Source organism: Necator americanus, chromosome II, assembly GCF_031761385.1.
Source record: "Necator americanus strain Aroian chromosome II, whole genome shotgun sequence".
Taxonomy (NCBI): Eukaryota; Metazoa; Nematoda; class Chromadorea; order Rhabditida; family Ancylostomatidae; genus Necator; species Necator americanus.
In genome coordinates, this window is record NC_087372.1 from 13369573 (window position 1) to 13396922 (window position 27350).

The 27350-nt window shown below is 40.8% G+C and overlaps 3 protein-coding genes across 5 annotated transcripts; 2 read left to right on the forward strand and 1 right to left on the reverse strand.

The window, feature by feature from the left end:
* Window positions 1–109: 109 nt before the first annotated feature.
* On the forward strand, window positions 110–16500 carry RB195_017703 (uncharacterized protein; the record flags this gene model as incomplete). 2 transcript variants are annotated; one of them, XM_064184811.1, is made up of 20 exons in its annotated part: window positions 1960–2038; window positions 3542–3630; window positions 3711–3764; window positions 3830–3897; window positions 5245–5344; window positions 6962–7042; window positions 7093–7262; window positions 7797–7855; window positions 8806–8905; window positions 10518–10562; window positions 10647–10826; window positions 10945–11070; window positions 13440–13515; window positions 13569–13657; window positions 13750–13831; window positions 14288–14417; window positions 15467–15545; window positions 15646–15769; window positions 15858–15977; window positions 16402–16500. In XM_064184811.1, the coding sequence occupies 20 exons, from the start codon at window positions 1960–1962 to the stop codon at window positions 16498–16500; spliced, it is 1950 nt and encodes a 649-aa protein (XP_064040692.1). The 2 variants fall into 2 exon arrangements, with proteins under 2 accessions (XP_064040691.1, XP_064040692.1); XM_064184810.1 differs by lacking the exons at window positions 1960–2038; window positions 3542–3630; window positions 5245–5344 and adding exons at window positions 110–165; window positions 6086–6173 and having other exon boundaries at window positions 3656–3764; window positions 7797–7864.
* A 948-nt stretch (window positions 16501–17448) lies between these two features.
* On the reverse strand, window positions 17449–27259 carry RB195_017704 (uncharacterized protein; the record flags this gene model as incomplete). Of its 2 annotated transcripts, none has more annotated exons than XM_064184813.1 (9): window positions 17449–17574; window positions 18129–18239; window positions 18340–18487; window positions 18547–18689; window positions 18762–18913; window positions 20011–20167; window positions 23458–23536; window positions 25768–25870; window positions 27097–27259. In XM_064184813.1, the coding sequence occupies 9 exons, from the start codon at window positions 27257–27259 to the stop codon at window positions 17449–17451; spliced, it is 1182 nt and encodes a 393-aa protein (XP_064040693.1). The 2 variants fall into 2 exon arrangements, with proteins under 2 accessions (XP_064040693.1, XP_064040694.1); XM_064184812.1 differs by lacking the exon at window positions 25768–25870 and adding an exon at window positions 26654–26729.
* RB195_017705 (uncharacterized protein) lies at window positions 21759–23614 on the forward strand (the record flags this gene model as incomplete). Its single annotated transcript, XM_064184814.1, has 2 exons — window positions 21759–21822; window positions 23460–23614. The coding sequence occupies 2 exons, from the start codon at window positions 21759–21761 to the stop codon at window positions 23612–23614; spliced, it is 219 nt and encodes a 72-aa protein (XP_064040695.1).
* Window positions 27260–27350: the final 91 nt, after the last annotated feature.

Below are 27350 nucleotides of genomic sequence, written 5' to 3' on the forward strand. Positions count from 1 at the left end.
CAGAGTGCTTCCAGTCGTCCTGTCATATTATCGTTACACTTCTTTATTTTTTGGTGCATATCGTTGCTCTCCATACTCAATCCATACGCAGGTCGTTAACGCGAGTGACATGTGCCTATCGCCTGTTATTGTACACATAGTTGCTTGTGCTCTTGGATGCTTTTTGTCAGAAAACTGATTCTGCATCTTCACGTCGACATGTGCTGTGTACATGTCCATTAAATATTGCTTATTTTATCTGCCTTACTGTACAACTCTGATGATACAAATCTATTGAAAATATGTTTGAAAATGTTTGTCAAAATCCCAAACGGCACCCAAAAAATTGACGAATTCAAGCCAATTTTAAAAGATAGATACTTTCAGAACTAACACCTCACTGAGCTACCTTTGTGGTCCGAGTTTATGCTCATTTGGTACACAAAATCATCACCAATCACATCATAAACAAGCAAACAAAAATCAAAATCATTGCATGTTCTGTTTACTCTATAGTGATTACTTCAAGAACGAGTTTCTTGAACCAAATCAAATACCCTAATCTTGTTGCAGTTAAATATACGATCTGAGTCATGAACATACTACCTTCATTGGATGTTGCTCTCCAAGTAACTGGGATGGATTGAGAAGGAAGTGCCAAAGCTTCGAGGCTTGTCGCATGTGATTGTTATTGAAATCAAGTGTTTATTGTACTGCCTGGGTACTTAGTTCCACTGTTGCTGTTGAATCCACTGAATACGTCAACTTAAGTGTTTTGCATTCTGAAGAATTTAAGAGGGTGTAGCGCCCTAGAAAGGGGTTCGACAGCAAATACCATGGTCGACGGTTTGAATCCATCCTAAGTCGCCGAGCCTTGTACCTTGAAAGGTCGATGAATTGCTAGCACACCTGCATGGAAGCATAAAAGCACTGACTTCATACCTCGATTTTCCCGAAGAGTAAATGTACAGAACGCATACATGGGCATAAACTTCAAATAATTCTGAATTATCCAACATTTCATCCTTTCTTACCGTTTAGTGCATCTAAAGCACAGGTAAAAATCCCGAGTGCAAGATTTTGATCAAATAGATCTGAAATATAGGAAACTATGCACTTCTTCGCTTGAACGTTGATCCTTTCCTTCAATCCACAGAACTCTTTCGTGTTTGGACGATCTGTAAGGAAGCTTGCTGTTGATATTCTGTTTAATGTACAAAAAATGGTCTATCATCTTCGTTCAGTTTTTACTATTGCTTACTCATCGTTAACAACATAAAAGATGGTTTTAAGGCACAAAGTGTTATTATTATTGCACAATTAAATGTATAGGTCTGGGCGGGTGTAGCGTAGTCGGTAAGAGGTTCAGCTGTGACTGCAGCATCGGTGGTTCGAAACCTTCCTAGAGCGAACCAAGGCTTTCATTCCTCTGGAGCCGATGAATTAATACCACAACAACTGAAAGGATTAAATTGATCGAATTTAAAATTATTTTCAAAAAAACTGACTTGACACATCGGCTCGCCCCGTATGTGATTGTATAGACTAGACCTTTTTTTTTCTTTTTCTTTTTTCGTAAGTCTCAAACGATTCTGAATTTGAAGTGAACGCGGTGAGGCATCCCAAGCGGATTGATCAACGCAAGACACTTTATCCACACACTCCATGCATAAACTACATAACCCATCAGAAGATACCATCAGGAAATGCCGTGACGAATTCCTGGACTGGTTCACGTTCGCGTTGTAATCGCACTGTATCTTATCACAACACAACTAAACATCACAGCATCGATCTACTCTCTTTATGTGCGATTTCAACCGTGTTTTTCCACTGAAGTGCCCTTTCAACAGATTTATAGCAGTCCTCTTCATCTTCAGTACGCGATGTTTTCTGCTGTATTTTGCAGAACTCAAAGAAATGTTTGAAATACGACTAGTTCTCTTCTGCGGTATCTTATGGTTGATTAGTGCGAGTCCGATGATCGAACAGCTCTGTCGCGTCAAACCCTCTTCCAGTTTATGTCGTTCATTCATAATCGAGAGGAATCAAAACATCGGTAAATTTATTGTACTGGAACAGTAAGAGAAAAGAAGATCTGTGAAAGCAAGAAAATTCTGCAAAGTGAATCTGTCCACCTTCTGCTCCACACTTATGAGCACATCCGCGTTTTTTTTTTCACGGGTGATGGGAATTTGTGATGCATGTCTAAAGTCCCCTTGATAGGTATAAGATTATGCGACATTTCATGCCAAGCGATTTTCACCCTTTGTCAGGATTAAATCCCCACGACATAACCTAACATTGAATGATTATCTTTAGAGGTTCTATGCTTATATGTCTAAAATTTTTGTGGAAAAATTGCAATTTTTCGTTTAACTACGCTTTTTTTGCGATATTAGCTTCCAACGAGATTCTCAGGACACGACTAGATGATTTTTCTGGGACTTTCTATATCTTCAGTCCATGAAATTGTACAAGATAATTTGCGTACTTTCAACTAGAATTCGTTTAAAGGCATCGCCCCACGAATCTGGGGTGATATGGATCTCCGATGGCTAAGGACTCTACGGGGTCGTAAATTGCAGAAAGGGGTAGGATAACGCTCATTTCTTCCTAATCGCCGTGTCCCGTGCACAAAGGTGGCGCTCTTCAATAGAACTTCAAGCGTACCGAGACGCTGTTCTCTACGACGGGTAACGCTCTTCCGGGCCATTTTTGCGGCAATTCCTAAGAAATGAGCGTTACTCCACCCGCTTCTGCAGTTTACGACCCCGTATAGTCTTTACCTATCGAAAATCCATACCACCCCAGATTATTGGGGTGATGCCTCTAAAAGAAGGAACTTGCAGTTGTACCACACAATTTTCCAAAATATTGGGGAGCTTTGCAATAGTTTGTGCAAAACTAAGTTCATATTTGTGGAATAGACAAAAACCCAGTTGTATTTCTTAGTTTTCTTCATATTTCGAAAGGATACGCATCAGTTGTAGTGAAAATCCAAGCTGGACGAATTAATTCGTGTAAATATTCTTTATAAAATCAACACCAACATATATGTAGGTGGTTTTTTCGCAGTGATTAGCTGATTATGACACACGTTCTGGAATTTTTTGCAATTCTACACTGGTTCAATTGGCGTGGTGGTTATCGTTTTATTCGTCACCAAAAAGTTCAGTTCCAAGAAAAACTGGAAGACGATTCCTCAAAAATGACCCCAAGTATGCCGGAACCTGGAAAAGCACCAGTTTCATCTAATCATGATGGGCGGGTGTAGGGCAGTTGGTAAAAGTTTTCGCTGTGCCTGACAGATAGATCGATGGTTCGAAACCACCGTAGTGCCAAGCAAAACCTTTCATCCTTCCTTGATCGATAAATTAGTACCAGACATGTCTGGGAGAATAAAAACACTAACTTCACAAATCGGGTAGCCCCGCACTCCGGAAACATCAAAGGATCTCGAATTGGGATGAACATGATGGCGCATCACAAGCAAAGTGATTAACGCTAGACGCTTTATCCTTTATCCTTCCGATCGTGCTCAATGAATGCTTACTCTAAGGACCAAAAACCACATGGAATCATACTTCTGAACTCTCTAAAGACGATCGGAACTTCCTGCGCTTGGCACGGCAAGCAGGAGATGATCCGGTAAGGTTACGATCACCGTAAACAGGTATTTAAGTCAGTTGAAACTTCTATTTCGGTCCTGCAAACCATTGAAAATAGAGTACGATCAAGTGTGTTTCACTCCGCCACCACCTCAAGCTTTCGAGGAAACTAAGGTAGACTGAGCCTTTCTCAGCCCGTTGAAAAGAGAGACTAAAGAAATATAGTTATTTCTTTTCAGGCGTTCTGTGACGCATTCGTTGAAACATGTTCAGAGACATTGAAAACAAATCTCTTCACTCATTTGAGGTGAGTTTTTTAAAAAAGTCTTTTCAGTATTTGGTTTCCTTAATTGAACCTCACACGAGGTTGTTATTATTCTGTATTCGTGGCTAACGTTTCGGCAATATCGCCTTCTTTAGAGGCTGAAAAGGTGAAATCGAATGTGATTTATCCGATCAAACGCCTTATCCACCAAACAAAGAAAACCTTAAGTTTATTGGAAAACAGTAAACAAGTAAGCAGTGAAAAACTGTAAACCAAATACTGAAACATCACAATGACCAGGTTAACTGAAAGTCGCTCAGTCTTTTCAGTGGTTCTCGGGTGTCATAAGTGTCGTATTTCTTTACGGTCTGCCAAAATAAGGCATAAAACTTCAAATTTCCAAGGTTACCGCAAAAAAGTTCATTTCTATCATTCGATAATAGCAGGATATCCTCTTTTTCTCTCACATCATCTTCCTTTTTATTTTGCATAGTTGTAAAGGCCTTTTTATAAACTTCTTAGTATTTTTTTTCGCTTGTAAGTCTCTGTTTCACAAACAAAAGTTTTAAAAAAGACTACAAATTTAATGGGTGCTGTAATTGAATCTTTCTCTTGCATAAGAAAGCAGTGGGAAAAGGTAAATTTAGGGTTACCAACAGGAAAACATTGTAAAAAGTTACAGAAACGAGGGTCTTTAAATCGTTAAGAACGGAAAAACTGGGCTAAATCCACTTGAATAATGTCCTCTACAGAACGATTACCTTGTAGGTGTCGTAGAGATATTACTGTACTTAAAATTCTTCCTGCTAGAGGGCACTCTCTGCAGCGGTTGTCTTAAAGGCATCGCCTCACGAATCTGAGGTGGGACGGATTTCAGGTGGACTATTCGTATACGGGATCGTAGATTATGGAAAGGTGGGTGATTCCGTCCATTTCTTCCTAATTGCCGTAAAAAACGGCTCGGAAGATGCGGCGTGTGCACACGGCTGGAGCGCTCCAATCGAGCTCGTTTTAGAAAATAGCGCACCGGAACGCTCAAAGCCGTATCTTCCCGGTAGTTTTTTTACGACAATTAGTAAGTAATGGACGGAATCACTCCCCTCTCCTTAATCTACGACCCCGTATACGAATACCCCACTGGAAATCCGTACCACTCCAGATTCGTGTGGTGATGCCTTTAAGTCGGATACCGTTCTTGACGGTATAGACCATCGCCTAACTGCTTAGTTTACAGATCCATGTCTTTTCCAAACAACACTATTTAAAAGAATTTTCACGATAAAGCACTTTGTGATATGCTGGAAAAAAGCTGAGAAAAAAACCTTAAAGATTTTTGCTCAGCTAGGTGCACACAAATGTTCAAATTACATCTTCTTTGTTTCTTTTTAGAGAACTCCATATCGACTACTCAGAATATTGTAAACAACAAAAAGAGCGATTCGAATATGTTTGCCCAAAACCACTGAGGTTCAGGACATACGCGGAACAGGTGTACATTTTTCAGCACAATACTATTATAATGACGGGCTTATTTAGACACATGTGTTTGTACGCGCGCGTCCTTACGTGTGCGTGTACGTGCGTATTTACGTGTGTTCCAGAAACTTCCCGGAAGAATTCTTGACGCGCTGAAACGGGTTTAACAGCGGGATAGATACAGATAGGTTCATTAGCGCAGAAAGCAGTAAATTGGGGTGAGATGGGAGCCAAGGCGACGATTTGGTGTGCGTGAAAGCGCTGGGAGGAGTATTCTTGGTATGCGATTGGTGGAACTTCGCAAGAAATTGGAACCACCAGGGTTGCTGGTGCACCGACACCGCGCAATGATTCCAGGCGAAGTCAGTGGCAACTGTTTTTTTTACACCTTTTGTCCCTAATGTACGCCTCCCGCTTGTGTACTCTTTGTGTTCTGCATTCGTCAGAATGGTCGGATCATTTCTCCGGAAATTGTAATAGCTTTCATGATGTGAACCCTTTCCTTCACCTTTGTCAGTATAATGATGATGTTCACGTCCTTTCATGTTGCATAATTCTACTCCCATTGTTGGGAAAAAAGACGAGAAATACTTCGAATAGTGCTTCCAAATTGTAGCGCTACCGGCGGAGTAAAGGAAAGAAGAAAGTGCATGGCGTTTTCAGTCCCTACGGGGATGCGCCTGTACGCTCGACTTCCGCTCAGAATTGTTTCAGTTTCGTGAAAATGTCTGTGGCCTTGCAATGTCTTGTGTAGGCGAGAAGACTTGTCGAGTCAGTGTTTTTGTCCTCCCGTCCAAGTCTGCTACCAATTCGTCGACCTCGAAGGCTTGGTTGGCACTGAGGTGGTTTCGAATCATCGTGCAGTCACAGCCATAGCTGCGTAAGGGAGGAGCCGGACCCTCCTCAGGTGAAAGGATCTCGCTCATGAGGTGCAGCTCAAGTGATGAAGATCTCTTCACCAACCGTCCAAAAGTGAAGAGGGTAGGAGCACCGACTCCGTCTATCGGATGTATGGTCACAGCCGCTAATAGCTCTTAAAGGCATCACCCCACGAATTTGAGGTGGTACGGATTTTAGATGGAGTATTCGTATATGGGATAGCAGATTATGGAGAGAGGGGTGATTCCGTTAATTTCTTCCTACTTTCCGTAAAAACGGTCCGGAAGATGCGGCGCGTGCAGAAGGCTGGCGCGCTCCAATCGGACTCGTCGTAGAAGATAGCGCGCCGGAACGCTCGAAGCCGTATCGTCCGGGCCGTTTTTTTACGGCAATTAGGAAGAAATGGACGGAATCATCCTTCTCTCCATAAGCACTGCTTATATTTTTGATGAAATGAACGCAAAAGGCGTTAGAAGGAAAACTACTTTTTTTTTTGGCAAATTTAAAGAATGTATTAATGAAGCGAACACCACAAGATCGTTAGCCGGTTAACAAGTTTGCATTTTTTTTTCCCGATTTTCGATTTTGCTTTTGAAACGACTTTTCTTAGTTTTGTAACAGAGAAAATTCAGCTGCATGAACTAACCTATTCCACAAATATTATGGAAATATCTTGCGCGCACATGCTTCATAATATGCAGTGATTTCCACAGTAACATATGTTTCAAATAATTCAAACCATTGGTTTCAGGCAGTAGATTTTTGCATTCGCTACACCGAACGATGTCCAAAGGCAAAAATTCCAGACGAACCTGTTCCGTTCAAAATTGAGGTAAGTGAGAGTGCAGGGAATCGTTGTCCTTTTCATTCCAGCTTATTTAGGATGAATCTCATATCTATACACGAGAAATAGAATCTCGCTGCAAGACGATGTATCGACCGGCTCGAACGTTTTGTCTCCATCCAGAACTGCTGAAATATCCAAAGTACTCTATCATGTGTGCATTGTACAAAGCTGATTGCATTGATGTATATAAGAGAGTCATCTATGGGTAGATAGATATCCTAATAAATCCTGATATCTTCGCGTGTGAATGCTTGCCAAATAACTCCTGATTTCTCGAGGCCTTAGCCGTCTTTAGTTTTTAGAAGAATTTTGAAAGATCAGTGAATCCTTTGAATGATTGCATGAGCGGAAGAAGTGCGTTATTGTTAGTAAAGGCTACATGTGTATGTGTGGAAAATTTTTAGGTGCTTAGAACTAGAAGTTAGTTCAAAACCAGCTGCCATCAAGGTTATTTCGCATCAACTCACGATATAGTACATTACAGAATGTACTAAATTGCATTTGTGATATAGTACATTAAAAAGAAAAAATAAACGAGATTTAAAAAGACATAATATTATAAAAGCGACATTAAATTAAATTAAAACACAAATGTAGTGTATTAATAAGGCGATGTAACGGATAAAGGATGATGCAATAGTAATTTGATAAAGTTGCTAAGAAAAACAACGACAAAAACAACATAAAACAGCTACCTAAAGTTAACATTCCTCGCATACAGTTTTTTTCAATTTTCTAGAACTGTCCGAGGCGAGAAAGAGAACATGGAAAAAATTGCACCTCGAAGAAAATATTTGGGTGTGATAAGTACTGTTTAGTTCAACAGTGCGCTGGTTTGAATTAGTGAGTTTTTTCGTTGGCCACGCGTCTGAGGAACAGTACAGCTGATGGAGCCTTTCGTGCTGCGATTTACGGCACGATCATATGAAATGTAATTTTAAACAGTCCGCGTTGTTTGGAACAATTCATGGTCACGAAGGTCACGCATTACACACCGCAATTCTTGGTGTTGTTGACTGCACCAAAAAATGTTGTTCTTGCCAGATCACCTAGAATTGATCATACAGAAGAAGTTTCTTCCTCGTTTTCTTCGTTTCTTCTGTCTTTTTGTTCATCATTCTTCATACGAGTTCACTTTGAATTCTATTGAAATTTCATGAGTTCCCCTTAAACATAGCGTAGTTTTGTTTTGCTCTGATCTAATCAAATCAGTACTATTTTTCAAAGGCCGCATCTGATATATTCATCTTTGCGAGGGTGAGTTTGATAAAAATTGAGCCATCCTCACTTGGTATTTCAATCTAATATCATTATTTATTCATTATTTATTTTATTTCGTAGCGCTGTCTAGGTACAACAGTAGATATCGCATTGAGAGATAGCCAATAATCGATGTTTTTATTATTGAATAAATGTTTATTGGATTTTGGTATATTTAAACAACATTCACATTTCGTGCAACACCCGCTTATCCAGTGTCTAAACGGGATTTGATAGGCCAAACGAATGGCACTCATCTTTAGAAAATCATCAAAATTTCGCATTTTCGTCATTACGCGCAGAAAATTCCCTCGGACCTAATCAATTCCATTTATAACGTTTTTCAAGCCTTCAGTGTCGTCCCAATTTTTCCTTGTGAATTTATTCACATGGATTTCACATCTTATGAGCTTCAAAGCAACTTGTTTTTTAACGAAATTGTTTCATGGCGTTTCCCCATTCGTTTGAAACTTTTAAAGTCTGTTCAGGTCTACCAAAGATGAATTTTCTCATCACATTTCTATGTTTGTTACTGTTTTTGGTATCCGTGTCATCAATTGCTGATCCAGAAATGATCCCGATTGGCAGGTAATTCTTCTGGATTTATGCAAATCCTTTAAAAGCAATGACAAACTGAAAGAAATCGTCGTTTCTCATTTATCTACATTTTATCTATTATATTCCTCTTGAATTTCTTGTTGAATTTTTTGTTTTCCCAGATTAGTTGAGAAGTGATAAGAAATGATAAGGAAATCACTATTTTGCTTTACAGCAGCAATTTCAGCATTTTCGCTTGCGAGCAATGTCGCCCCGTACAGCACTCACCAGGACAAACGCTTCCAAATGCCTTTTTTTAAAAAGATTTCTCAGAAACATTCTGTGGGATGTTAGATATCGGGCATTCCTTAAATAGTGCAGTACTGCATACTTCTATTATTTTTTTGGAATTAGAGAGAACAAAATCGTGTTCTTTGTGGATGATCCATACGTATTTTTACCGTTTGATTGTGCACTAATTTTTGAGCAGAACCAAGATTGTCATTGATCTTTATTCTGGCTAACGTTCCGGCGTCGTCGCCTTCTTCAGAGCCTGAAAAACCAAAGACACGAAAAAAGGAGTGTAATCTACTCTCTCAAAAGTATTTTTATCTTTCTCGAAAAACCATTCTCAATGGAGTGTCTTACATGTCGTTAGGCAGTTTCGGAATCTGCGCTTCATTTCCAGCTGTTGTTTATGTCAAGTTTAAATCTTTGTTTTTATTGTAACAGAAGAGTACTCTTTACACGTTCATAGTTTCCAATGACGACCATCTGTCGATGTATTCACCATGAGTCTCTGTCATAATGCTCCATTTTTCTGGGAAGGTATCTGGGACCAGAAGTTGGGGGCGGGGGGCTGGGTCTCAAAGAGCGATTCAACATTGGATATGAATTCAGTGAAAGAATCGAACAGTTAACGCTTCAGGGAATGCCGAAGGGCTCAGAAGAAGCAGTAGTCTTCTAGACCGAGGTGTGGGGAGTGGGGTGGATGGGAACTGTTTCTCAACCTAGTGGGTCATGTAGGCGACGAGGGGACCGAAGCGGCATGCGGGCGCGCGTTCTCGTGGAGTGTAGAAGTTGGCGGCGACCGTCGAGCAGCAGTTCTCTCCACATCATTCCCGTCGAGTTTGGTCCTGTGTGTCGCAGGATGTCGAAACAGAAGTAAAGTCCTCCTCAATATGATGGAATTAGATGCCGAGAATGGCGCGGGAGGTGCTCCTCTTTGATGTGAGCGAAAGCCTAAGGTGCCGTGTGCCGTTGCTTTCACTCGCCGAAGGGATCACTCGAGGATGACGTAGATTCATTTACATTGCAACGCTGGCACAACAAGGACGCGGCGCTCTTGTATGCCTTTGGCTAGGAAGAATCCAGAACCACAAATCTTCTACCTCATCTCACTCCCCCCCCCCCCAAAAAAAAAACGCGTGTCTTAGCTCGCTGACTATTGAAAAGCAACATTATTTGTGGATGATCCATAGAGTATTTTCCGTGCTTTTGAAAGCAAATTTTTTTTGTAACGTAAAAATATAAGTAGTCAAGGTAATAAATTGAATAAAACACAGTTATACTTAGACCTAAGCAAAGACGTCCTTCGATTGTTTCACTAAAATCTTGCTGATATTTCTACAAATAGTGTTTCAATTACAATTGTGGCGTTCAGAGATCCACCAAATCCATACGCTATCCTGAACTCTCGACGACACAGGTACTCACAGTGCTTCTTTTTTAGAGCGCAGATTATGGGACTGATTTAATCTTGGCTACTGCTGCTTTACGTAAGAATCTTAAGAGAGCGTTCAAGAAGCAAACACCATCATCGGACAGCATCCGAGGAGCACATGCGCCACCTCGAGCAATATGAGGCTCAACGAGAAGTTTATAAGGAGGCCGTAAAAGCAGCGCAGGATCAATATTATAACAACTACTTCGATAGAATGAAGGAATACGCTGCGCAAGTTTACACCAGGAGGTATGTGCACCCTTTCCTTAAAATCCTATATGGATGCTCAAAAATGAGATAGGTTGGATACAGATTGAGTGATCTCCGGAAAGGATTCCTCGTAATTACTACGTTAAGTGTTTTTAAGGTATCAACAACTCGTTGAGCAACAAGCCGCCGAGAGGAGACGGTATCTGGAAACTATGAAGGAGTTTGGAGCGCGCGACACGGATCTTCCACCTGCAGTCGCTGAAACACCACAAGAAAGACCGAAGTCAGTGCAAATTTTGCTATGGTGACTGCTTCAAGTGCTATTAAACCACAATGATTTAGTACATTTAGTAAGCAATAGTAATCAGTGTACAGAAAATTCCACTAGTTCTCCGGAAGGTCAGCGCTTATGCAAGTGTTAAAGGCAGCATACCACGAATCTGGGGTGGTACGGATTTCAGGTGAAATATCCGTATACGGGATCGTAGATTATGAAGACCGGGGTGGTTCCACTCATCTCTCTCTGAATCACTGCAAGCAGCCGGCCCCTGCATACTGTTTTGCACGATGGCTTCTATTGCAGCGCGCCACCCTTGCACGCGTAGCGTCCCTTACCGCCTATCGGGGCAGTCCGGATTGATTTTTGACGAATCGCGGGGCGGAGGCGGCGCAAGGGGTTGAGTGTTGCAATAGATGGCGGTGCGCAAAACAGCATTCTGGAGACGGCTGTTTGCAGCGATGCGGGAAGAGCGGAACTACCCCCGTCTCCATAATCTACGACCCCGTATACGGATACTCCATCTGAAATCCGCACCACCTCAGATTCGTGGTATGCTGCCTTTAAGGAATAGGGGTAGTAACCCCGGAACGTGAAGAAATGAAATATATCCTAAAACGTGAACAAACAAAAAGAAAGGGTTGCATTAGGTATCCAATAATTGACTAAAAAATAATATAATAAAGTGAAATAAAAATGATGTGTCGGTTCCATGTGATCTGCAGAAATTTCAAAAACTTCTTGAGAAACCGTGCTCGTGGCTACACTTTTAGAACAACTTCGTTCTTACTATTATCTACGTTTATGTACTTGAATTTACTTACTTACTTTAAGAATACCAATTTTTGAGTACTTCCATGTATCTAGTTTAGTCTAAGCAATGATCCTATGAAACTAAGAACTGTTAACATTTAAAAAAATGACCATAAAAAAAGAAACAGGAAAAAATACTTTTAAGATCCAGTTAGAAATTAAGCCAGCATCCACATGATGTAAAATTAAAAGTGCAGGAAGATACTTCATTTTGTCAGTGCTGTGTGATGGTGAAAAAAAGCCCCTGGAAGTATTTGCAAAGTCACGGTGTCAAACACATTCAGAAATTTTGGATTATCTCCATACGGACTTTAACTCTACAACGTCGTAATGTCATTTGCTGGTGAATTATCCACTTTATCCGAGTATATTGGATCATCCTATATGTATTAGATTGTCGCATAAGTCTTTTTCTTTTTTTTTTTTTGAGGACTATCTATTCCCTGAGAATGCGAACGAATTGAGAATCATACCATGGTTTTGCAAGTGCGCGGAGTCCACCTTTTTTTTACTTTAACGGACTTTTACCATACCCAATGCCAAAATCATTTCGTTCCTTATAATATATGTAGAACAGTAGTAGAACAGAATCAGTATTGGACACCAGTACCATCGCGTAAGGACCATCGTTCATCACGCTCTCCTCTACCAAGGCGAACAGAGGTTTGAAAGCAATCCAAATCCACATTTATAGGGAGGCTGCCATCTTTTACAAGACGAAGCCAAGAAATTTGACTGTTCGCTAGATGATTGTAAGACAGATAATAATTTCGGGCCATCAGAAGTGAACATCGACCAATGGACTCTGTAGAGGAGGACCCACGATGTTTGCGGGCGAGCTTGACTTTCAATATTGACGGTAAAATGCGCGCAGTCCAGCAAAAACCAGAAAGGTCCACAGTGCTGGTGGACGGGACCCTCACGAGTTGTCAGTGTTCGACCGCAAGAACAAAGAGCACATGCATTTGTCGTCGCTCTCCATTCACAGCAGAAGAGACTTTGCACTCTCACGCGCTCATCACCGCAAACGAGAGGTGGATCATGCGCGAGAACTCTATCATAACAAAAGAGTGGAAGGATGGTGATGAGGACTCCGAATCGTCCTAGAAGCTCAACCTCCACCTCAAAATGGTGCAGCTATTCCGCTGATGAAACGAAAACTCAGAAACTTCAGGGAACTCCAAAACTGAAGGGAACTGTTCAAAAATGTTACTAACGCCCAAATCTACGTTCTCCATGTGCGAAATGTAAAGGTCCACATCGAATGCTTCCACTACATGGACAAAGGCCAAAACTGCATTACTTTACGACAATAACACACAGCAAAGATGTCCCATGCCGAGCTGCAGAACGACGCCGCAGGTGCCCTGGGTTGGGCCATGACTCCCAAGAACTGTGGCTCTTCGGCCATTTTCAGCTCTTTTTGAACGAAGAGAAGTTAAAGTCTGAGGACAATGCTAGGAAGGTTCTGAAATATTTCCAACAAAGTGATATTCAACGTTCTCGGTTACCCAGTAATCAACGTTGTCACTTTTAACGGTGTTTCTTGGAATACATTTCAGAAGCCCTTTCGGTGATCTGAGGCCGCTTCCCAAACAACTTCGTGGGACACGGGCAGACCCACCACCGAGCATGATAGTAAGTCTTTCTGCGCAAACAGCAACGCCTGTACCCATGGGTGTTAATTCCAGGATCCTCAACCTCCTTCACATACTGAACCACGGCCAGAAAATGTCGATGTGCACAGAAAAGCGGTTGCGCTGGAGGCGCTGTGTTCGCGGTGAGAGTTCCGTGCTCCCCAGCACAAACAATCCTAAGCTTCTTTTAAGCCAATACTAAAAAAAAGCATTCTGAATGAATTCGCAGTTTAAGGTTTGCTCCAACAGTTCGTAAGCACTGCTCCGGTGACCGCACGGCAAAGGAATACGTAAAACGATGTGCCGCCTATTTCCATGTATGTTTTATATTTTGTATTTATTAAGACTAAGAATCATACATGAATTGGAGTGACTGAGAGATTTAGGCGTCTTTTAGGTTATATCTGCATGAAGAAGGATCCAAATCAACGAGTTTTGGTTGGACATCTTTGAAAAAAATAGTTTTAGTGCGCAAAAATATTAAGCTGAATTATTTCAGCAACGGAAAACATCAAGCATGATACACTCTGAGGAGTGTACGAATTGGAATTCATGCGAATTCTTAAAGAATGTCCTTTTTTCACATTTTTAAGGCATTTTCAAATGTGAGAGCCTGAAATTCCCACCAATTTCCAATTTCCAGAAATGTACCTTCAGATTGCTTCTGCAGTTAGACGAAGCTCTTGATAATTAACTAATCTAAGAGTTAACAGCTATAATTTCTGCTTCACTAATGCGACAAATGACTTTACATGAGCACCTACGTTTTTCAGGATTGCAGGAGTTTCCTACCACGATCGGATCCTCTGTACAATATTGCTCATGCTTTCAATTCAAATGTTGGTTTAAATCTTGGCACCGTCGAAGTTAACGGCATCCCTTATTATCCGATTAATGAAGAAGGTTTGTCAGATTTGACTTCTTATCGCTTTATTATTTTATTTATTTAGTTGTTATTTTTGTTGTTAATATTTTTACACTTTGCAGAGATGTTTTACTTGAATAAATCCTCTAGATGCTAAACAGGAATGTGGCTCTAGAATGAAGGATTAATTAAGGAATTAAGGGATCTCTCCACGATCGGCTAATATTAGGAGCGCAGATTATGAATAGCAGCGAGTTTACGTTCATTTCTGCCTAATCGTCCGCTTTTACGAAATGAAAACGGTTTTACCGCACGGATTTTCCTACGAAGCACCTTACAAGGCAATCCTTGTAGGTGTTCATAAGCTTATCCATTGGTTTTACTTAGAGGCAGCTGACGTGATGAGAGAATCCGCAGAAAACCTAAAATGGGGTTGATCGTTGTGAAATGCAGCCTGCGAGCCGCCTCAGTTCTGACGATGTTCCAACGTTGCTCCCCTATGCACACACTTCGGTCCCCTCATCAACTTATTCCTCCGTTTTACTTGAATAGGCCGGTGGAAAAAAATCACTGATCTTCAACGCCGCATGCGCAAGAGTGGCGCGCTGCAGCTGAAATGGTCGTGGAAAACGATGTTTCCCACGCCGTTTCTTACGATTACGGAGAGATGAGCAGAACCATCCCGGATCCCGCAATCTACAATCCCAACTCGTGCTTTTGCCGCGGATCCCTTCACCACCTCAGATTCGTGGTATGGTGTTTTTAAACAGAACAGTGGAACTACATTGATAACACCAGCTCGCTCGTGCACGTGGCGCATCTACGATCGCGCTTTACATGGTGTCTCGTACAGAAATTCGTACAGGAAGGCTTTCACGCCGTTTTCGTGACAAATAGAGGAGACCGAGCGAGAACACGGGCATAATCGTAATCAAGGTCCCCTTCGCTCTCTTTTCCATGGGAAGTTCCAACATCGTCATTATCAAAGTATCCTGGCTTTAATGGCCTCTTGACGTCATCGAAAATATCTATATTCCAAGATAAAATATTCTATTTAACGTTAATTCACAGCATGTCCACACTGCAGGTTCAATTGGAGTCGGTAGAGTCGCCAATGTTCCTTTTGGATCCTGGGGAGGCGGATACTCAGAAAACATCGGCGTTAGGTTTGTCTTTGAAGATTGCCACGTTCGCTGTGAATTCACAAAACAATGCAGCGCCGGAAATTGTTCCTCTCCTAAACTGCTAATTAATGCGCACTTCCAGAGACTATTGGTCCCAGACGATGGAAGTTGGAGCAAATTGGTACGAAGGAAAGTATGGATACAAGTCAGGATGGAGCGTTCCTTTGGTGCAGTCGCTTGGCATCGAAGGCGACACTCATGCAGTTGTTAGTGAACCGTGTAGCTGTCACGTTCTCGTTTTTTTCTATTTTGCGGACCATTTCATTGGATACTGTGGAAGAGTTATCCATCTAGGTATCCGTACCGATCAAGCAAGGAGAACTTGGTAAGCCGATAGGAGTGGATGTTGGAGGTGGAGTTGGTCCATACTATCAGCAAAATCAGCACGTTGGGGTTGATTATATGAACGGACAGGTGAGATAACTGTGCAGCTTTAACTTAGTCTTACTCATTTACTGTACAGAAACCTAGACACGTTATAGCTGGAACTCCGCCTCATCTTTTAAGTTCTAATCCCCAGAATTGTTAAGGTTGAAAAATAAAAAAAGAGCCTACCCAAGTTTTGATTAGTGTAATGTTGTGAGAGCAGTTATGTACAGGGGCCGTTACGTTTTCCAACGGGAGCGTAAACCGACGACGACTTCCGGTTCTGACCATTCCCTCTTAGAATTAAATCACTGGGTCCAAATTTCATAAATTTAGGGGACAATTTTGACAAAAAAAAATCATTTCAGAAACAGTGTAAGTTAATGGTAACCCCAGACCACTGAAAAGTAATAGGGTTTAAGCGATGCCAGTGCATTTCATTTCTATCAGAATTTCTTTGTTTTTTTTTAAGGTTGGGACTAACTTTGGCGTCGGCGTACCGTTCGCAGGAGTAGGAGTGAACACTGGGCTTGGAATCTCATTCCCTTCTGTTAACGACATTGTTGGGTGAAATGTAACGGTAATATCAGTAACGTGTAGCAGTCGAATGAAGCATCCAAATTTCAAAAAAAAAAATCTACTCTGATGAACAGAAACTGATGGTCGAAGTGAATTTGGAACAAACTGCATGTTAAAACCCCTGCTTTCTCAGTGTGAAGGGTGCGTTACTTTTTAAAAACCTAATATTTATTACTCATTGTGATAAGACCTGCATTTATTCACATTCCTTCGTTACGCATCACCTTTATCTCTGTATTATTTTTCTGTCTGTTTTATTTCATTGTGTTTTATTAAGATCATTCTGGTGTTGTTTCTTTTCAGAAAGATGAGCAGTGATTTTTATTTATTTTCCCCTATTTTATTTCATCAGTTAAGGGCCTACATTCTAAATATCCAATGTATAGCTCATAATACACCCAATCAAGGATAGAGATGAAAACTGTACTAATGTTACTTGTACAGTTGTGTACAAACCTTCTTTACTGTTATACGTTTTCCAACAGTTGTGGGGTTCGTTGAGTTTATTTACCTCGGCTTACATGTCCAACGTCGAGAAAGTTACTAAAAAAAAATCGGAGCACTACTACATTAGCAGTTTGAGATGACTGTAATGTACGCAAATCTTCCTTGATTTGTTTTCTAATTATTCGTTTCTTACAGTCTCCCTCAAATTTTTCTTTGCTTCTCAAGTGCTCAAAATCTATTTCATATCTTTCTAGATGGAGGAGGGTACGAACAGTATCTCCAAGGATTTGAAACCTGCAATCGGCAAGATTAGTCCTAAATGATGAGCAACGATTTTTATTCATTCAGAAAGTTAATCTCCTTTGGCTTCCTATCTAAGCAATTCATATAAGTTTACGGCCAAAGTTGAAAGAATGAACAAGCAGCTATGTTTGTTTCATTATCTTCATTCACATTTAAATCTTTGTACAATTGTAAAACTATCCGTATTCATCTACTCGTACACATCAAAATCTTCAATATCGGTGACCAGCGGCACATTTTCGCCTTTGTCGATTTCAGCACTGGATATGATCTCATCCAGATCTTGCAGCATAGAGCGGACTTCTCTTGGAGAAGCCTACAAAGAGGTTATCCAACGATCTGTTCCTGATTACCGACCACTTATCGAGGATCAAAGTGTTCGATCGGGTTAACGCGACACGTCTGCCGTAGAGCAAACACTTTCTCTGCTTAAAGGCATCACTCACCAAATCTGAGGTGGTACGGATTTGAGGTGGAGTATTCGTATACCGGGTAGTAGATTATCGAGAGGGGATGACTCCGTCCATTTCTTTATAATTGGCGTAAAAAACGGCCCGGAAGGTGGGGCTTCGGGCATTCTAGTGCACTATTTTCTACGACGAGTTCGACAGGAGCACGCCAGCCTTGTGCGGCGCCGCATCTTCCGGGCCGTTCTTTTACGGCAATTAGGAAGAAATGGACGGAATCACCTCCCGTCTCCATAATCTACTATCCTGTATACGAATACTCCACCTAAAATCCGTACCACCTTAGATTCGTGGGGTGATGCCTTTAACACAGATTCCTTTTTCTAGCCTAATGCAATCAACGACGTATACCTTCTGCTCGGTTGAACACATTCAATCCCTTGTATAGGTGTATCGTACTCACGTCGAACTCATTTGCAACAATTTGCAGCAATTCGGATACCGTAATACACTGACCACCCATGTAAACTGGCACGTCTCTGGCTCCGGTAAAGCGACGTCCCAAATAATGTATCTGCAAGCACGTCCTTAGAACATACGGTAGCTTTACGATAAGACACCAATGCATTGGAGAAAGTTAAAAAAATATGAATGGTTTTCTAAAATATCAGTACTTTTCTTAAATAGTGATTAAGGACGCTGAACAAGGCGGTAGTGAGCATGATTCCCCAAGTGAGGTAAAGCAGAGTGAAGCAGAGCTTGCTAAGGGTATCCGTAACCGGTACCTTGTCTCCGAACCCGACAGTGGTGAAACTAATGAAGCTGAAATATAAAGACATCGATAGTAAATGTCGTATGTGACAACAGAACCTGACTCTGACCTGAAATAAACATCATCGACGCTGTGTCGAACGCCTGTATGATGGATGAAATGTGATCCAAAATAGAATGTGCAGGCGGAAAGAAGAAGAATGATTGGCAAGGGCATGTTAGCATCACTGCTCAGCTTCGAACGAGCCACCGGCTGAAGCGAAAAGATCGTAAAATCTAAATTAAACGTTCAAAATGAACTGAATTAGTTCCATAGCGAACTAACCAATTTAAAAAGGAACATCAAGTACCAGAAACCTTTGGTCATAAATTTTCCAAAGTTAGCTGTTGTGAGTAGGATGAGAGGAATACCAAAAATCGAATATAACATGCAGAACATTCTTGAAGCATCCGTAGTCGGACTGACGTTTCCATAACCTAAACATGAAAAAAAGATCGCTGTGAAGTCAAGAAATTCGGATACGATGTTTCGATGCCTTGTTTCTCGTTGTCTTCAAAGCATATTTTGATTTTTATATGATCTGATGAACTACTAACGGCTCATCCGAAATCACCTTCGCACTTTAGTTACACAACTGAAACTCCGCATTATTGATGAAATGACACCGTAAGTTTATTGAACCAGTTTGATTTATATAAAGAGATGGAATAACGAGTACTACCATCCGAACTTTTTAAAAGAAAAATGCAATTTTTCTTCTTAACGGTTTTAAAACTGCGCAAGTACAGGTTTTTCCTTACTTCAAAGGAATAGCTGAGCTGCTACTTAGTTCATTGTAGGGAAAGTCCTCGCAGAGCCTTTGGGCTGCCCTCATAAATGGTTTTGGATCGCAGCTTCAGTGTTCCTCGATTCCATTCCCTAACCGACCGCAACACTACATATTTATACGGGATCGTATCGTGACGTCGTGTACCGTGACAGTGAAAAGCATAGAAGCATGCGCTCCCATGACGACATCTGCCTTGAAGGTTCTCTACGCCTTGCATCATTTATATTCACAGCTGTTTGATGACATGAACAACACTTTGTAGAATATTCCCGATAAAGGCTCGATACTCGATAAAGGCATTGTATCAAGTATCAGTGCAACAAGGCGGTGGAAACGGCTTTGTTCCTACGAGCTGCGTTAGGCATTACCCTACGAGTCTGGAGTAGTGCGGATTTTAGGTGCAGTATTCGTATACGGGATCGTAGACTAGGGACGACTAACTCGTTGTACGAAATAGCGCCCCTGAACGCTCGAAGCCACATCTTCCGGGCCGTTTTTTACGGCAATTACGAAGAAATGGAAGGAATCATCCTCCTTCCCATAATCTACGACCCGTATAGGTATAACCCACCTGAAACCCGCACCACCCCAACATCGTAGGGTGATGCTTTCGAAGGGAATTTAGCGGAGCCACGCCTACACCTGCTATCAATACCCAGAACACCGTAGTTCTTCACGCGTTTCCCAACTACGTCAATTTCGATACGTGCCATTAATGTAAACTTAGAAAAGAAACAAACTAACCGATAGTAGCCAACGTCCCGAATTCAAAGAGAATAATATCAAAAAACGGAACTTTTGCCAAATGCGGATCAATATATTGGAAGAAAACCGCTCCAAGAAGAAGGTACGCTGTTAAAAGGAGAACTAGAAGTACCTGCGGTAGTCCTGCACGAAGCACCTAAATTAACTGGAATTTGTCAACGATTTTCCAGACATTTTATAGAAACTCTTCTAATATACTGTAGCCAGCATAGTAAATTTATTTATTTGAAAACACATACAGATAAAGCTGTAAAGAAGGACAAGAAAAAGAAGAACGCACGAAAATTTCATCTAAACTCTATATAGCAAACTTTTCCTCTCCTCCTGCACGTTCTCGTGATGGGGTCATTCTCTTGCTACAAAACTAAAAAACCCTCACGCGAGATTCTTTTCGCAAGCCCAGAACCCTATCGCTGAACAACAGTTGCTAAGTTCAACTTAACTGCTGTTGGCAACGTTCAGGATACTTACTACACCCTCGCCATTCAAAAAACAACTGAGAACCATCCAAAACAAGTTTTCTTCGCACAAAGCTGGTTCCGTTGTAATTATCAAAAAAAAAGAGAACAAGATCGAAAAGTGAACAGTAATCGACAGTTTGAGTTCATATTTAAAAGAAGAAACCATTCACGAGGAAGTCTAAAGCTCCAAAATGGTAACATCAGAACAAGTGTGTGAGGTTTAAAGTTGTGAAGAGGAGAAGGAAGCAAACGCGTCAAACGAAAGTTCCACTAATCGATCTAGTGGTCCACATCGCAATCACGTTCCTTAGCGTTCTGTAGCTGAATTTCAGGATACAAGCAGTTTTTCACTATTGCTACGATCTAAATCACTATCGTGAAAGTATTCCTGAAGAAATCTTCTAGTAGGTCAGAAATCGTATCATTTTTAAGAACTTATTCAGCATGGACTTTTCTAGAAAAGACGAAAACAGTATTGCTTTGTGTTTCAATAAAAATTGCCCAGCTTTACCAACAAAACTTCAACTTAACTTATCGTACTTGATAACGATTTGAGACGCTGAAATAATATATTTGTTTTCCTTAAACGAAAATCAACAAAACTGCACTTTCTCTGATTTCCGAATACAAAGGAGATAGACGACAAAGATGAATGCTACAAACAATTAGGAATTAGGAGCAGAGAGTTCGCTGTTTAGTGCTACAGGCGTTGTGCTATGGACAAAGTTGAACGTTTCTAAATTGCTGGTACTGTGGTTCAAAGCAAAATAAAAGAAATTTCAAACGCTGTTCAACATATCTCTAGCAAAATATTTTTCTAAAACCATTTGATAAAAAAGTGTGTGTATGTGAAATTCCGAAGAAGCTGAAGTGTGTGAATGATAAAACTTTACATAATAAAACGTTGCAATTTTCGGAATTCTCTCGACTGTAGGAACACTTTCGAACACATCTTATGAAAGTTTTGATGTTCTTTTTTTCTATAGCTCTCTACAATTCAAATCGTGACTTTTATGCAGAATGCTAAAAAAAAGTAGATTCTGCATCATAAGAACTTCATTTCTGGGAACTACATTGCTTCTCATTTTGTTGTTATCGTGACAATCGCGAGTTGGAAAAATTCATGGAACAAATGTGAAATTTATTATAAAATATCAAAAAACAGCAAAAATTCACCAAATTACTTCACGATGCAGCCATCGTCCTTAAGACTAATCAAATTCCTAACATTTCTTCTGTCTTTCTTTAGATACCTATATGCAGTGGATGGTTGGCGGTGTGAATGATACCTGTGGATGCGATACTCTGATAGCAAAAGACCTGATTCTCGGTAATTTTAGACAGTGACGGGTTCTGTGCTAAACTTTCAAAGTCTGTGCTGCTTCTGGCTTAAAGATTGATTCGATTACCTCTTCTCGAAGATTTTTTTCTTTCTGGAGAGAAGCAAAGTGCTTAATGACATGAGGAACTATTAATATAGTAGCAGTATCAAGTGTTAACAACTAAAAATGCAGTTTTGACCGTTCTCGGCTCTCGGTTTTCCGCCCCTTTGGATAGTAATACCTCACATTCAAAAGAAAGTGAGGGGTCCACTGCTTCTTATCTTCTATCATCAGTATTATGCTTGCGAGACGTATGATATAAACATCTCTTTCATTCTTATCGACACAATAAGAAAAGTGTAAGGGAGAAATTGGTGATAAGAAAGGTTTTGTGAAAGAAATTGCCTAAATCTTCGCTGCAATGATTGACTGAAGCTGGAAAATATCTATTAGTTGGGAAACAGGTTAATTAACTGCTTTGAAACCATCACTTATACATTTTAATGGAGGAGAAAAGGAGTTAATCTTTTACTATGCTTCTTCTCAACATATGTAGTCCAAGATAAAGAATTGAATATCAAGGAGGGATTTAAGAAGTCTCTGTGATACAACAAAAGCATGATAACTTGTCCCAGAAAATGCATGTGAGTCATTTCTGTTCTATTCAGTCTCCGAGAATACTAAAAATGTTGGACAGACACAATTTCTAGTCTTCCTTCTATGCTTTACAACAGAAAATCTATCTTACCTGTAGAAAAGTAAAAACTTCCAGTAAAGCAGCAGTATGCTCAGCAGAATATTGGAATAATGTGAAAAAAGAAGTGATATCTTGGTTGGATGAAAAGGTTTAATTTTAAAGAATTTTTTCATAAAAACAATACAAATTACAAGGGAGGTGCAAAAACAAGTGAAGACAATCCACGACAGTATACATATTTTAATTTATACATTTTCAATCCCAGAAATTTCTTCACCTCTATTCCAGGAAAATCGAAGCCGTTCTCCTTTAGCTCGGAAGAAAAACGAAAATTTCCAAAACCCTTGAATTTCATCCAAATGGCAGATTTATAGTATGACGGAACTTAAGACTTTTAGAAGCAGAGAAACAAGGACCGCTCACCTTTGGATTGCATTAAAAATGCTAGATTCCCAAAATGTTCATTTTTCCCGAAATGACAGATTTCAGACGGTTGCGAAAGGAGATGGACTTCTAGACAATGGAGAATAGATGGAGTTCGAGAATTCCTCACAGCTTATGTTTTATTCGCATACAGAAGTGAAGCTTACGGTTCTTCGGACAAAAAGTGAAGCTTTTCTAGATCACGTGTATAAGTAGTGCTTCGGTTTTGACCTCTGTAGCAGAATAAGGTATGTAGTAGCGTATTACGTTACCTATGTTTCCGCAGCGACAAAGGACATGACGACCAGGCAAAGAAAATAAAACATCATTATCAGAATTGCTAAGGTAGATTGGGTACACGACAGAGTCATTGCGTGGCTGTGTTACCGAGAATGCAACCAATTCGAGAATATAATTAAAAATTCTCACGAAAATTTTAACATCGGATTGTTTCTAGTTGTTAAATCAACTGCAGAATTTTTCCGAAACGAGTTTCAAATGAAACACAACGTCTCGCACTTACAGCAATCAAGAAGGACGATTTCCTGGAAGCCATGTTGGCATTAGCAGCCGACGACGATTCAGCTGTGCCAGCGAAGATCCTACGAAAGAATCATGTGAAATGCGTGAGCCGCGCAATCGTTCTCGGACGATTGATCGATTTGGAAGAATTGCCATGAAAACGGGTTGTGTCACGCCCGGTTAACCTCAGCCTTCATAGTTCTGTAAAGAAGAAGTGGGTAGATTTCTGCAACACACAGCTGCTCTCAACTCGATCCGGCTATTGACAGATTTGCTGCAATTGTTCTTGTTTCACTCCCAAGAATTCATCGCTAGATGTTGTAACTGGTCCTGCTTATGTAGCCGTCGAAAAAAAAGCCGCAAAACTCATTTGTTGCCCATTTTTAGATGGCTCACGCTACATATCAACATTCCAATAAGTAACAAATTTAATCGTAAAATTTTCGGCATTCAATTTTTTAAACCACGCTGTCTAAGAAAAGCTGTGAATTTATCTTTATCTATCATGTAATGACAAACAAAATGAACATATTTCGAAAAGAAATGGAAGCAATGCAAATAAATAAAAAGAAAGGCTTTCAAAATCGCATGTTCTTACAGGCAAAGCCAGAATTCATTTCGCCGTAGTCATGTTACACATAGTTGTCAACTTTGCAATCTACGTAGGCTTCCAATTGAGATTGTGATTTACCAACGATCAATAGTAATGCATGAATAATAGTTAGTGGTTTCCCTATACTTCAAAAATGCCTAGTTTTTAAAGTGAATCATGATGCTACAGGCAGAAACTCTACCTTACGTTAACACTCAGCAACATTTACATCTGGCTGTCACATTTTTGTACAATCCCTTACTTCATTATGAAACTTGTCAAGAAATATATTAGCGGAAAGCATTTTGAATTCCTATCAGCAATCACAAAAATGTAATCGAAAACGGTAAGAAGAACTTTAAAGGCATCACCCTACGAAGCGGAGATAGTGCAGATTTAAGGTGAAGTGTCGTTGTAAGGGATAGTAGATTACGGAGAGGAGAATGATTCCGTCCATTTCTTCCTAATTGCAGTAAAAAACGGCCTGGAAGATGCGGCGCCGCACAAGACCGGCGCGCTCCAGTCGAACTCCTTGTAGAAAATAGTGCGCCAGAACGTCCGAAGCCGTATCTTCGGGGCCGTTTTTTACGGCAGTTAAGAAGAAATGGACGAAATCACCCCCTCTCCATAATCTACTATGCCGTATACGAATACTCCACCTGAAATCCGTACTACCTCAGATTCGTGGAGTGATGCCTTTAAGTGGCAGTTGAAAGGAACTAACCCCCACTTAGTAATGTCTATCGGTTCCCTGATATTTTTGTTCATTACTGTCTCCCTAGTTAATTGTTTTTCAGTACTTTCCATTCTCCATGCAATGCTATGTTGTCATGTGTGCTTTCCTCAGAGCTCGTTGAGAAAATCTTGCTTACTTTTAGGCAATATGTAGCTGAAAGTAAAATGTAATTGTACATGTATATATAACAAATAAAACTAATGAACAATATAAGTCGTATGTGTTAACGTAACTCAAACAGTTTCCGGTGGTAGAAAAAAGAGTACAGAGAGAGAAAGAGTTTGGCTTGCATATGGCCAAGTTTCTTGAGATCTTCCACCATCACATCCGTCCAAAACTTTCTTTTACGAGCAGGAGGTCTTTTCCGCTTTGAATCTGACAGCATCCTCAGAACAAGTTGGACACGACGATCAGATGGTTTCCTTATAAGGTAACCAAGAAAGCGATGACAGGTTTCTGCGAATACTTTAAAAGGCGGGACAGGATGTAGACTTTATCCTCGTGTCACCCGCCGATACATCTTATCCTTCCGTGTAAAGTTCTTTGATATGGCACATCATGGGGCAAAAGTAGCCAAGCGTCCATCTAAGCAACTTCCTTTCCATGCGACCGACTTTTTCTATTGCCGCAGACAACATTTCACCTTGTTAAGGAGTTGATTGCCGAACTGGCCTTAGCACATCTTTGCTGAGTACTTCTCTCACGTAGCTTCTTTGTTCTTTAGTATACTGCCCAGATAGTAGAACCCGTTTGCGAGTTAGGGTGGTTCGCCTCAAATTCCGTTGATGGTCACGCGTTGACCCACTTCCGCTTACATTTATTAACGCAATGGCCCTCAAACAATTAGTCGTTGATTTGTGTCGTCAAATATGCGGAAAAAAACCTCTGAAATCCGCGCGAAACGCATTGAAAAGACTTGAAAAGAGTTGAAAGTGACTTTGAAATCCAGGAAGGAAAAGCGCATACGTTTTGGATGCTGCTACCATCCTTCGATCTTTCTTCTGACAGTAAACATATGCTCAAACATTGATGGAGCAGGACGAAAGCGGAGTTGTTCATTATCGGGTTTTTCGCGATATCCGATATCTTAACGAAGATGCTCCAAAATCTTACATTCTATACGTGGCAAAGATATTCCTTGACAGTTTCTCGATAGGATAACTTCCTGTAGAGGGGTACTACGACGGTGTATCATATCCAAGAGTCAGGTGCCGTTCTGTAAACTCATATTGGACTGATGATCTCCTTCATCTCAAAAGCCCTGGCGAAGGAAGGATAACCGTGCCAGTTCCATTCTCAGACTTTCCGCACTTCATTTTCTGATTCTCCGACGCTGTCAGGTAGTCCTTTTCTCAACGCTGTTAATATCGGTCGTTGGGCGCGCACCAACCTTCTAGCAATACCAAGTCGCAAGTCAATTAATAATAATTACTATCAATTGTGCTTCAACTAATCTTTAAAAACGATGCTATAGCCCTAAGATGGAACTTTATTCTAAAAAAAATCACTACAATCTAAATCGTTAAAGGTGCGTTAAAGGTGATTTTGTTTTCACATCCTTTTGTTGGAATGCCCAATCAACATTAACAATGTTCCCTCACCTATAGCGGCTCCTTTGGTACTTTTGGGCGCAGGTGAACACTTCTTCATTTTGTCGCTTCACACGCTTAGCAAAGCTTTGTTCGAATTCCTCTCATCCAACGGCCTTCAAAATTTTTTTCTTTCTCGACGTCAATCCTTTCTCACGATCACTAAGCTAACGAAGCAAAAGGTGATCTGGACCTGAATTTTGGTGATCTACACCAGAGAACTAGATGCTTCTCCTAGTTCAGACCACAAGAAGTCCAGGCGACAGATACAGAATTGTACGTAGGTACTGCTTCCGCAAATGCAAAAGCCAGATTTTCCTCAATATCAAAACCGAGAGCATTTTCTTTGCAGTGTCCTAAGTAAAAGTGGTGAAGGAATCAGCCTCGATTTTCGCCATATTTCGCCAGGTGTTTATCGACACCTGCTGGCGAAAATCCTTACTGTTTTGTTTGTCGTTCAGAATTGTCATGTTGGAATCGTACTGATTGAAAACAGGCTGTGGTTGAAATCGAACGCGACGTCCCAGACAGGTCTAGATTTCCAGATATCCGACAAGAGGATGTTACTTTTCAAAAGCTCAAGAGTTGTCATCTTCCTCCGGCCCTGCTCCTTAGGCGTTGAAATTGCTGACTCTCATGTAAGCTGGTGACGTTGATGATTCCTCCAGAATATCGAAACAAAGATGAGAATTGCCTGCTTGCAATCATCTCTCAGGCCAGTACCGTGTGCCGGACGTTTCCTGGATAGGAGGATACCATCTCCCGGATTGTTGCTATTATTCGTCTTTGCGTTCGCATCATTTCCGGCAATAACCGCCTCTTGGCTGGGTATTTTGGACATGAGCGTATTGAGTTCATCATAATAAGCGTCCATGGTCCGTTGCATCTGTCTTCATGGTTATCTGCGATCACAGGGTCACAAGAACGCTTCTTCACAATATCGAGCCAAACCCCCCCCCTACACCACCACATTATGG